The following is a 13,480-nucleotide window of genomic DNA, read 5'->3' on the forward strand; positions in this document are numbered from 1 at the left end:
TTATATGTTTTTAATTAATGAATTCAATTCACCTCCAATGATCCCACATCAAACACATTTACTGATCTCTTTTCCTCCTCCTTACTCTCTTCCTCAGGTTTCAGTGTCATACTACAGAGGCAGCTAAGTTGGAGGCTGATGTGACAAAAGCTCAGGACACGATCACCGCTGCCCAGCAGCTCATATCACAACTAGACGGAGAACACACGCGCTGGAACGCACAGGTGGTTTGATGTATGAGTGTGTTGATGTGTGTATTCGTGTGGGAGGTTATACACATTTACTAAGAAAGGTGCTCATTTACCATGTAAGAGCAACAGGAGGTGTGTGTGGGTGTGTGCGTGTGGTGTGCGTGTGTGTGTGTGTGTGTGTGTGTGTGCGTGTGTGTGCATATGTGTGTGTGTGTAAGTGTGTGTGTGTGTGACAGGGGATGTATCCTGCTGTCTTGGGTCCCTTCTGGCTGTTTTTACTCCTCTCTGCAGCATCTGTCTGCACCTTAATTAAAACACTCAATCTCTTCCTGACACACACACTCACACACACGCTCTCACACTCACTGCTTCCCTCAAGGTCCGTACCCACCAAAGAGCCAGTTAACTCTCTACTCACGTATTTCCATATACTCACACTCAACACTTTTGCACACTATGCAGTAGCTGTGGTTCGCTATATGATAATGCCTCTAAGTTGTTAAAGTGTTTCAAGGGCAGGTAGAGCCTCACAGGGAGAGGGGTAAACAACTACAGAGTAAGTGGAGCATACATAGATGCATGTTTTAAGTTGAAGTATAGTGTGGCAGGATGTTTGAAAGGTAAGCCTGTTATTTGCCAAAGGTGCGTGTGCATTTCTGATCCTCTGGCATGTTACTAGACTCAAAGGAATCCTGAACAACGTGGAAATCACAGCAGCAAGTGTGTGACTGTTCCTGCATTTGTCGCTTACTTTTATCTTGTGTACTAGTCAGAATCAGTGTAGACATTTTTGGATTATTTGGGCCTACAAATAGTTTTTTTTCAGTTCATTAGTATGGAGGAGGGAAAGAGGAGTCAGCATGCTAAATCCCACACGGGTCAAGTTACTTACCTTTCTTCTTTTCTTCCATCTTTCATCTCCACCTTTCTTTACATTCTTCCCTCTGATTCCTCACAATCCTTGTGCGGTGCCCTTCCCTCTTTCGTCTTTCTCTTGTCACGCTTTTCTTTCTCCCTAATCACCTACCTATCTCTCTTTCTATCAGATGTCTGAGATAAAGAACGAGCTGGATACACTCCCCATGAGGGCCATGCTGGCTGCAGCCTTCATCACTTATCTGTCTGCAGCTTCTGAAGACCGTAGAAGACACTCTCAAGAGACGTGGATGGCTCAATCTGGACTACAGAGTAAACATACAACTACTAACACTTAAGGCCAACACACTAGCACCAGCATTATGCCAACGCTCGTGGTAAACAGCCAACAAAAGCACACAACTTCCAACACACATGGCACTTATGCACTGTGTAACTTGAAAAAAGCACCTCTATTTTCAATCATGTGATTATCTCAACAAGTTCACACTCACACACTCACTCAGTATTTAATAATCCCGTTTTTCAGCATTGGATCTGCATATTCAACCTTAATTTGTCAGCTTCTATTCAGATATTAATATTCCATCCACACAAATGAGTCTGTAAAATGTGTGCAAAGTCTCTCTCAGCACTAATTATTTTCTCATTAATAGCTCTGGCCATATTATTCTGCTTGGCAACCTCTTTCCCAGATGGCTATAGATGTGCATGTACATCTCAAACAGCTGAGTCATCCAGTTGACCCACTATTGTTTCTAAACCCTTATAGCCTTCAAATAGCCGAAAGATAATCTCTAAAACAACTTAGTGAGCCCACTTAAAGTGTAACACAATGTAATATTTTGTGCATTATTGATGAGTTGCGACTTGTTGTCAGTAACTGCAATATCTGAGGTTTAATTTAACTCACCAACACTGTTGACGGTGGGAAAATATAAAAGCAACAAATAAGCTTGTGTATTCGTGTTGTGTGTGTGTGTTTGCATCAGAGTTTGACTTGCGGTCATTCCTGTGTTCGGAGAGTGAGCAGTTGATCTGGAAGAGTCAAGGGCTGCCATCCGATGACCTCTCCATGGAGAACGCACTTGTCATACTACAGGTTAGACATCCATTTGCCCTCTGTCAAATCTTGTTACCTTACTTGTCTTTTAATTCCCTTGATTACAATTCTGCTTGGTCACAGAAGGATCTACTGTGTGTTCATTAAAGCAATGTATTCACCCATTTCTATCTCTTACTCTACACACTTCCTTTAGTTTTTGTGCTAATTATTTCTATAATAGCTTACAATAAGACTCGTGCTCTTATGCGTTGAATGCGCTTTTTTTTTTAAAGCCATCAAAGTACCTCAACCTCAGCACTTACTTGTAACATCCAGTTTCCATATTAATAGTCATATTAAGAATGTTTCCCTCGTTGCCATTCATCTATCCTCCATCTGCCTGTATTGTGTTTTTGTTTTTTTTACCATTGCTGCCTTCAGATCAATGCGCTCAAGTTATGGGTAAGAAGTTGTTTCATCATTCATTCTTCTAGTTCACTCTTAGTTTAGTGCAGCCTCGCTGTTTCTCCTACTGTCTGCGTGCCTCTCCATTACAAGTCTGTGTTTATTGTCGTACACACTTCTGACCAATCACGTTATGATGCAATTAAAATCTTATGTCAGGCGTTCCAATTCACTCAAACACACATACATACTGTCACGGTGTGGTGAAGGTGAGGACCCAAATGCAGTTCACTGGACGATGATGTTAACCAAAAACAAGCTTTATTGAAAACAAAAGCTTAAGCTAAAAAAGTACAAACATACAAAGTAACGAGCAGGACACGAGCAGGACACGAGCAGGACACGAGCAGGACACGAGCAGGACACGAATGACAATCCCACAAAACACTCTTGGGCAGACAGGGCTAAACACACAGACACCAAACGAGGGAACAAGACACAGCTGGGGAGAAAGGCAGAAACACAAGGGCAGAGTAAATGGACACAGGAGGAACACATTAACAATCAGAAGGGGAGGGTAAAGACACAGACAGGAAGTACCACTAGACATATAACAAGGGGGAGTGAACACTTCAACATAACAAAGGACACCAAAGAACAAGCAGATTGTTACACATACCGTGTGTGTGTATATGTATGTATATATATATATATATGCTGTGTGTATGTATATCAAAGTGTCATTGGGCAAGATACTGAACACTAGATAATGAGCAGGTGTCATCTTGTATAGTAAAAGGGTTAAAGTGGTTGCAGAGGGTAGAAAAGCGCAATATAATGCTGTCTATTTACCATTTACCTTTTTCGCCAAGGTGACCTCTATCATTATATATGCATATTAGATAACTGGGTCATCACAGTTAGCCTCTTCTGTACAGATCTACAAGAGCATTAAGAAAATGTAATAGCAGTAAATGTCTGTACTGATGTACTATAAAAGAGATGGATGCGACATACGTGTAGATGTCCATGACACACACACACACACACACACACACACACACAAAATAAGCCAGACTAGGGTTACTTCTATCAGTGTGCAGTACTGATAAGTAAGCCAGATATAGCTGGGGGGGGACAGACAAATAAGCAGGTTTGAGGAAGAGAACCCTTGAGCGAGAGACCGTGAAATGGAAGAGCACGGGATGAAAAGAGGGTGCTACACTTTCCTAGGCCGTGCATAGGAGTGACACTGGTCGATACGCATGACAGCGGTGAGACGGGACTGAACTACATTTAAACACACACCTTCTGTTTCTCAGTAACTGAACCTCTTTGTAAGTAAATTTATCGCAAAACAACTTAAGCTAAAAAAAAAACCGGTTCTTTATCATTGTTCCATACTCAGAGTGTCGCCTGTCCATTCCTGATCGACCCGTCATCCCGCGCTACAGAGTGGCTACGCACACATCTCCAACAGAACAGACTAGAGGTTATCAACCAACAGGTAAAGACAAAAAACAAATCACAGTCTCACACACACACACACACACACACACACACATACATATCGTAAATAACCCAATCTAGGTCACTAACTATCCTGTTGCATTTGCAAATTCATTTTACACACATGCACGCTGGTGAAAAATAAATCATCGCTGAACGTAACCTATCGGTGAGGTAACTTTTATGTCTGCAGGAGCCTGTAAAGCAATTGCCGTGGAACATTTAAAGTGTTTCATTAGGTGTTCTTGATTGATCTTCTTCTCCTTGTCTGATGAATCCAAGTCTATTTTAAATTCCATTACCCTTATCATTAGTTGCCACCACTGTTTGACAGAGCGTATGATTAAGCCACCTTCACCTTACTCTTCGATCTGTCCAGTTGTTGATTTTAACAAATGATATGATTACATTAGTCAGTTTGTGTGTGTGTGTAAATTAAAGTCCTATTTTACTATTTAAATTTGTTCTCTCGCTCTCTTTTCATTTAATTTATTTGTTCCCAGTTTGTTATCTGTATCGTTAGCCATATAAATTATTATGTACAAGGTGTTACATTTTATTGTTCTTTGCATCTTTATTATTCTGGAAACAAAACCCTGGCTTTCATTAAAGCAATCTTAAAAAAAAGGAAAACAAATGTGTTTACCATTTATTTATTTAAACGCTAAATTAATATGCAATTGTTATTGAAGATAATTAATATGTTTCTCTGATATGTTACAGAGTACTAGCCAATGCTGGCATTCATGGTGTTATTACATGTGTATGCTCGCTCTCTATAGGATAGCAACTTCATGACTTCCCTGGAGCTGGCGGTCAGATTTGGAAAAACCCTGATCATCCAAGAGATGGATGGAGTTGAACCTGTGCTTTACCCGCTGCTGAGGAGGGACCTCATAGCACAGGGTAAGCAACACACTCACAAACACACCATTTTCATGTAAAGTGTGTGTGGAAAAAAATGTAATGTTGTTAATGAGTACAAGCTACTCTGCACCTTGATGTTATCTACCCAAGTTTACTTATACAATTCTGACGTGTGCATGGGGCGGTGTTCTGAAAGCTTTGCTCTGTGCACCATGAATCATTTTAGGTTATTGATAAAGTTTAATTCTGGTTAAGATATGTGAAATATCGATATAAAATAAGTCCTAATCGTCTGACAAAAGTCTTGCCTAATCTTGCCTTAGTTGTTCGATCTCTTTTTTACTGAGTCATAATGTCAGTTTTCGCAGGAGTTGATATGTCATCCTTTTTAATCAGCTAGTTTGATGTTGAAATTTAGAGGATTCTCATTGGCAGCACGTGAAAGCAGCTTGAGAAGCCTGCCATTAAGATCTAACGTCACTTATTCTGCCCAAAAAGAGTGAAGCGGTGACTCCATATTTGGGCATGGCTGATGCCACTGGGGCTATAGAAACAAAAGGGGCAAATGGCAAACTGTGCATTTAACCAAGTTACCCATGAGGTAGAGGTAACGAGCATACTGTGTGGGAGCGTTACAGAGGACTCAGGAGAGAAAAGTGTGAACAAAGAAGAGAGTAAATAAAAGCAGATCATTAAATAATAAAAATGGAGTTTGTAACACGATTAGTGCTGTCATTTAATATCACAAAATATGTTTTATGTGTCAATATACATTGTTGTATAAGAACAGAAATATACCTTTTATAAGCAGGGTGGCAGTCGGAGCTCATTTATTGAGTTTCAGTGATTTACTCAGTATTTTTCCCTCTTTCTCCAGAGTGTTAGCAATAAGTATACAGAGCATAAAAGATACTTTTCTGTCATATTCAGTTGTTTGCAAGCTCATGCTTATAACACACATACACATACAGTATATACACACAACCAAACATGTCACACTTAAAGGACATCGTTTCTCTTTACATAGGGGATAACTCATTCCATTATTTAAAACATGTGACGCTTCACACATACATTATTTATATATGTGTGTGTTATCAAAGTGCTGAACAAAGTTGAAAGACAAGCACATGTGTGAAACATCAAACACACATAGTGATGTTAAGAAGCGATGGTAATTCCATGTAGCATAACCTTCCTAATCCAAAGTCAACAGAAAGAGTGTTTGTTTGAGCCACAGAGGAATTCAGACATCTCAAATACTGGGCAGTTTTTTAAAATACATATTTATTATATAAAATCAACATGCAGATGTCCTCTGTTCTGCTGTGTTCATTCTATTGTGTAGATAATTGAAAATGAAATTCTCTAATAAAAAATGCTCTTCTGATTTTCTTGCCTAAGATAATTGCATAGCAATCACAGCTGCGCGTATGTGTAAGCAAAGGTTAGACATACCTGTGGAAATGAGGGTGATTCATGAGGCTCTGAATCATCCAGGGAGAGGCGCTTGTCTATTTGAAGCTGAGTTGGAACGAGTGGGCGCAGAGAAAGTGTAAGAAAGGTTAAGTTATCCACTTAAAAGTAGTGTTGAACAGGATGGAACAAAAAGAGAAGAGACAAAGGCATGGCATTACTGCATTGCAGACATCTAGAAGTCAGAGAGTAGAGGAGAAAGTAATGGGGTGAGGAGAGGATTTAGAGTGGACACTGAAGAGAAAGTTACAAGCCTGCATGATACTGATGTTGCTAACAGAGACTCTTTTTCTTTCTGTCCAACTTCCACACACACACACACACACACACACACACAGGTCCTAGATATGTGGTCCAGATAGGAGACAAGGTCATTGATTACAACGAGGACTTCCGTCTCTTCCTGGCAACGCGGAATCCCGCCCCCTTCATCCCCCCTGATGCTGTTTCTGTGGTTACAGAGGTCAACTTCACCACCACCAGGGCCGGCTTGCGAGGACAGGTAAACCACGTAATCCACGCTCAAGTGCTTTTATGGTACAATAAAACATATCTATATACAGAGCATGCACTGTATGTTGTCGTCGTACTGCGTGTCACCACCTGCCCATTCTTTTGTTTGTGCATGTCTTTGTGTTAGCTGCTAGCCTTGACCATCCAGCAGGAGAAGCCAGAATTGGAGACTGAAAAAACCCGACTGCTACAACAAGAGGAAGACAAGAAGATACAGCTCGCTCAATTGGAGGAATCGCTGTTAGAGGTACACAGGCAGACACACAGAATTAAGTGACCAAAGTGGAAGAGGATTCTACATTTGCGGAGCTCTTGTAGAGCTTGTTGCTGGGGCAACACCCGTTACTGTATTATTTATATCAGGAGTTCTCAATGTTTTGTAGTCCCGAGGACCACCTTCCCAAATTAAGGAGGGGAAAAAAACAAAACATGACAAAAATAAAGTGGGCTGGAAATTTGTGTTATGCCACTGTCAGCTGTAATGACCAGATACATATTCTGCTTACTCTCACCCATCACTGTCTGCTGTTATGAATCCAAATTGCTTGTATTCAGGGTCATATTTCCTTCCAACTGTGGAGCTTTTAATGGCGTACGTTGTCTCCTACAATCTATTTTCTCCCAACTTGAAGTGCTGAGCTCCCCCTGCACTGCAGACCGTGTTGTTGCTAAATCCAAATGTTTGCGTTTGGGGGAGGAGGGTGTAGTAGACGGAAAGAGCCCATGTGTACAGACCAAGCAGGAGTAGTTGCTAGCGCTGCAACAAGGATGTGATCTGTCACCGGCTTCCCTCCAGCAAACACCTCCAGATGAATTTGATTGAGCATTTGGCCAAGAAGGAAGCACAGCTGTTGGGTATTGAACCCATGTCACCACCCAGCCACCTTTAAATTGTGGGCTACCTTAGGAATGTTAGTGGGGAGTTAATTGTAATTCTTTTCACTTATTCATGCACTTCATACTTGTGCAGAGACATTTGTAGGTGCAGGTGTTATGAAGCCATGACATCAAACAGTTTGTTAGTGTCCAAATACTTCATGGAGCTCCATGTACTTATAGAGCTTCATGCATATTGACTTTCACAATAAAACACATACACACACAGATGACGGACGTCGTGACAACACAGACTTTCCACCTAATGATCATTCTTCCATGCACACGGTCTAAGGGAAATTTGGAAACATGCATGCACCCATAGATAGTGCCAAAAGCAGGATGTCAGTGCTTCAATGGTACAAGACATGTAATTATTCCAGAATTGTAGGAGCATATTCAACTTGACATTTCCACGCTCCACTGCTTTCTCATATATTTTATTTGAATTCATTTGAATAAATTATATCAGTTAGTTTCAGAGAATAGATTCCACTGAATTCCAAACTTCTTGCTTCGTGTGCATTCCCCTCTTTTCTCCTACTCTCTTACTTATCAATTACTCTCTTTCTGCCCATGTCTAATCCTCGCCATGTCGTTTTGTTTGTACCTGTCTGTCCGTCCATCCGTCTGTCTTTTTCCTGTGTCAGACCCTGGCTACAGCTCAGGGGAATATTCTGGAGAACAGGGAGCTGATCGACAGTTTGAACCAGACCAAGGCCAGCAGTGCCCTGATCCAGGAGTCACTGCTTGAATCACACAGGCTACAGGCATCCCTGGACCAGGTACTGTACCTCAGGCACACACACACACACACACACACACACACACACACACACATCGTGTAGAAGTAATGTCAGAAGAGAATCAGCATTAACTTGGATCACTGTAGTGTAATAACCGCTCCCTTCACAACAACTGCCTTTACTCTTCTCACTCGCTGAGAGAGAGAGAGAGAGAGAGAGAGAGAGAGAGAGAGAGAGAGAGAGAGAGAGAGAGAGAGAGAGAGAGAGAGAGAGAGAGAGAGAGAGAGAGAGAGAGAGAGAGAGAGAGAGAAGCAGCTGACGGCGTTGCACTGGTAAACATTCTAGCCCTTGAGGCTAACGTTAGCAAACAATACTACTTTTGACTGATATTAAAACTGGCAGGTAAAATTTCACCTGCAGTTCTCGCTGAAGAATAGACAACCCGTGTTGACCGCATCTCCCAAACCATGTTCTCATCCAGACTCGTTTATACGTCTTCTGCTTTTGCTTTGATCTCACTGCAAAGCATTCGCCTACTACAGCAAGCTGTTGCAGCACATCAGTCTCCATTTTGTTTACATCTGCTTCCCCCCCCCCATGGGATCACGTGAGGTGGTGCATTGCTCTCTCTGGCACGATGATCTGAAAAATATCCTGTGGTGTGTGATGCGCCATTATTTTTTTCAAATCATGCAGTGTGTGCATGTTTGAGATTAGAGAGAAGAACATCTGTGATGTTTCTCCTCATGTACGTGATGCAACCTGACTTCTAAATCGGTTAGGATTTTATAACTCCTGTAGTCTGAGGCCGGCTTAAGGTAGAGGGAGGACGATGACAGAGTAAGCAGACGGACTAAGACAGAATGTGATGAGAGTGTTGTGACATTCATTCCCAGTCTGCAAATGTAACATGTCTCCCATTTTGTACTTTTGTGTAATTTCTGGAACAAATAATCATCTTTACTGAAATTGTAAAGTTTAGGCTATATGCAGTATTATCTAGTATTTGGGCACACGCATATCAGCTCATTTGAGTTGTGTGTAGATAACCAAACTCACAGCCACTTGCTACATGAGTCAGATTGCGCAGATGCACAAGCAAGGAGCTATTGTAGATGCATTGCTCAGTCATGCTGTAGGGTGCAGTGTTACACCAGAACTGTTTTTGTACTTTTCTCTCAGTTGCTTTTATTTATTTATTTCTGTATTTATCTTTCTCATATGCACCTACTCTCCTCTCTTCTCACACCTCATGTTGTCTATCATTATGTCTCTCTCTTTCTGTCTCTCTCTCTGTCCCTCCATCTCGATTGAAAACTTTCTATTCTGCTCTTCTTTGTATCCGACCCTATGCCATCCATCCGTCTGTGGTACGTTCTGTAACTGTCTAAAAAACGTTTTTGCTTTCTCCTTTTTATTTCAGGAGCGTGATGCCTACCTGCCTCTTGCAGAGAGTGCCAGCAAGATGTATTTTGTCATCACAGACCTGTCGAGGATCAACAACATGTACCGCTTCAGCCTTGCTTCTTTCCTGCGCCTCTTCCAAAGAGCTCTTCAGGCCAAGAAGGTGACTGGATGACACACAATTCTTATAGTACTGACATCTGCATCCATCACAGCAGTGTGTTTATTTAGCAACATCTTCCAAATAATATGTCCTTGAACCGAAACCAACATCAATACAACACCTTTGCACACATTTAAAAGTAGGTTTACCCGTACAGACATTACAATTTGGCGGTATTGGCGTAAAGGGTAACAGAACCTAACGTCACACACCCACATACAGTGAAGCTTGGCTCAGATCTGGTTCCACGGTAGTAGAAGATGCTCATTAGTCTCAAAAGCCAATTCTTCTTTAAAATGAAACTGTCTAAAATCTCTCCTAAAATCTAAAACTGGGCTTCTGTTAGTATATTTGATGGCAAAAAAAATGTCACAGCTTATGAGTTTGTTGACCTCACTCATGGGGCCATGTCTGGAAATGACAGTTTGTCACTTTCTGGGAGAAAGTTAGACCACTCTCACATCTATCCATTAAATATCAGGCTACAGCCAGCAGCTGGTTAGCTTAGCTTAGCATTAAGATTAGAAACAGGGGGAAACAGCTAGGCTGGCTATGTCCAGCTGTAAAAAAGAAATGAGCCTAACATCACCTCCTAAAACTCACTAATTAATACGTTATATCTGTTGATCGTTTGTTAAATCCGTGTAAAAACGACAATTCGCCATTTTACAGCGGGGTTGTGTGACGGACCAGGCGCAGTAACGTCCTCCTGGGTGTAAAAGTAAACTTATATAGTATTATTAATCTATAATGTTATCTGTGTAAGTTATACAAGTAGGGCATTCTAGAATATTTAGTTCAGCACACTTTATTTTTGATGAACTGAGCTTAACTCCCTTTACTTTATTTTCAAATATTTCTATTACAGTTCAGGGCAGCTTGTTTTATTTGAGCTCATTTTTGTTTTCAGCGAGTTTATCTCTATAGTCTGACCTGTGCAGCTGGAGAGCATCATGGTTTGTCCATCACACTGCTGTTTTCCATCTGAGCCCCAAACACTTTCTGATAACCAGAACATACACACACACACACACACACACACACACACACACACACACACACACACACACACACACACACACACACACACACACACACACACACATGCCACATAGGCACACAAACATTGGGTTGAGAGATTGAGCACTAATTCCCCAAATCCTTTGTGGGTTGTTAGAGCCAGTGCTCTCATCCAAAAATGTCACCAGGCAGCAGCTGGTCACCACTGTTTCGTATGTGTGCGTGTGTGCGTGTGTGTGCGTGTGTGTGTGTGTGTGTGTGTGTGTGTGTGTGTGTGTGTGTGTGTGTGTACGCTTGTGGACACATTCAGTGACTGTGGTCAGAATACTCTCTCTCCCTTTGTAACTTTTTATTGTTTGGTTGTTTTGATGAGTTTTCCGTGAGATGCAGAAGGTTTCCTGAGATCTGGAAGATCATTTTAATCTCTCATGTCATATTGAACAGTCCTCTTTGTATCTCACACACACAAACACATTAGCACATACACACAACGTCGATGCTCAGGTATACACAAAGTGTTAACTTGCACTCACTAAACTCAGGTGTTTACATGAAATACAACTTTGCAGAAGGAGAAGCAGAGGAGTAGACGACTGTGAATAAGGGACAGAAAGAGAGAAATCCATGTTTCTGTTCCACACATACATTCCATGACAGTTTTACTGCTGTCCCACCCTCACTTAAAAGACACTTAAAGAGGAACACCTGACTTCCATCCAGGACACTCTGGTGCTTCTCTTCTTTTGATCTCTCTGTGGCAATTTGTACGTCAGAGAGAAAAAGAATGAAAGCGTGGGAAAGAGAAGGAAAAGGAAGGATACATGCTAAACGTGTTTCTTTGGGTCCGTGGCTTTTTCCGATTACCCTAATGTGATAGAAAGAGAGAACACATTTACATAAAAAAAGATATCTGATAACGTTTTAATTTCATAGCTGTTCACACACCTTGCTCCTTTTTATCTGGACTCAAAAGCACATAAGACACAGAAACATGCACTGTCATATTAATGAAAGCTGACAAAACCCCCTGCTAAATCTCTTTAATTACATCATATCCCTCATACCTTGTCTCCGCAGTTTAATTCCCCCTTCTGTTTTTGCCCTTTTCCCTCTTTCATTGTGTGCATGTGTATATGTGTGTGTGTATTTTAGGAAGCAGAGAATACTGAGGCCAGGATTGCTGCTTTGGAGGCCAGCTTGAAGAACATGGTGTATGAGTATGTCTGCCGCTCGCTTTTTAAGGTAATACGCACTCTTGCACACAGAAATAGAACACATGTGGTTTTGAGCGTCTCTAAAAATTCCATATTTGTATCGGTGATAAGTGGGTAGTGACAACAAAGTGGGGCATTTTGTTTGATGTTAACCATCAGATGGGTTTGTGCCGCAAAAGTCTGTTTTTGAAGTAGACCCCCGACAGTTTTACTTCTTCCTTGTTGTTCCTTCTTAAATTGATTCAAATGAAAACAACAATCGGCCATAAACACATCACTCATCATGAGCCTAAGACATGTCTCCACTCTTTCTACTCACAGCTACAGAGAAAAACTAAATATACAACAGGTGCCTCCACGAAATACTAAGAGTTATCCAAAAACGCTTGTTTTATTTCTTCTTCTAGTAACACGGTTGATTGCACTGAAATCTTTGTCATGTAGTAGTATTCTTATTGATCGTTTAGAACAAATGCACAATCAGATAAACGCATACGTTTACACACTTACACAATCAAACCTCTGCAACTAACACAGTAATGAAGTGTCAAATATTGACCAACAGAGAGCAGTCGTTGCATCGATCGGGCAGTTAATGTAAATGTAATTTCCCCGTCGTGTGTGTGTGTCTGTGTAGGTGTGTGTAGGTGTGTGTCAGTGTGTGTGTGTGTCTGTGTGTCTGTGTGTGTGTGTGTAGGTGTGTGTGTGTCTGTGTGTCTGTGTGTGTGTGTAGGTGTGTGTGTGTAGGTGTGTAAGTGTGTGTCTGTGTGTGTCTGTCTGTGTGTGTAGGTGTGTGTGTGTGTCTGTGTGTGTATGTGTAGGTGTGTGTGTGTGTGTGTGTCTGTGTGTGTGTGTGTGTGTGTGTGTGTGTGTGTGTGTGTGTGTGTGTGTGTGTGTGTGTGTGTGTGTGTGTGTTGCCTGAATGGTAATGGAGGTTTCAGGCACAGTCAGGCTGGCTGTTAACTGCTGATCATTTCTACAGGCTATCAACCCAACACTAGCACACAGACACACACATGCACACACACAAACATGTAGACAGCAGCCCTCCAGTCATTAGCAGAGAGGAAACATTGGACTACATTATCAGTGCTCCTGTCAACACCCCCTGTCTGTGCTACAGGAGAGATAACTAAGGGGGAGAGGAGATAGGTGGGGGATGGAGTCCAGTGAAA

The 13,480-nt window shown here is 41.6% G+C and overlaps 1 protein-coding gene across 1 annotated transcript in view; it reads left to right on the forward strand.

Moving 5' to 3' along the window:
- The window catches only part of dync2h1 (dynein cytoplasmic 2 heavy chain 1), a 106,070-nt gene that overhangs the window by 47,649 nt on the left and 44,941 nt on the right, over positions 1–13,480 (forward strand). Inside the window, 10 exon segments of the mRNA XM_029446704.1 lie at positions 98–224; positions 1,238–1,379; positions 2,060–2,169; positions 3,926–4,024; positions 4,809–4,932; positions 6,708–6,871; positions 7,010–7,129; positions 8,409–8,543; positions 9,928–10,071; positions 12,244–12,333. Coding sequence (XP_029302564.1) covers positions 98–224; positions 1,238–1,379; positions 2,060–2,169; positions 3,926–4,024; positions 4,809–4,932; positions 6,708–6,871; positions 7,010–7,129; positions 8,409–8,543; positions 9,928–10,071; positions 12,244–12,333 — 1,255 coding nt within the window.

Source organism: Cottoperca gobio, chromosome 13, assembly GCF_900634415.1.
Source record: "Cottoperca gobio chromosome 13, fCotGob3.1, whole genome shotgun sequence".
NCBI classification, from domain to species: Eukaryota; Metazoa; Chordata; class Actinopteri; order Perciformes; family Bovichtidae; genus Cottoperca; species Cottoperca gobio.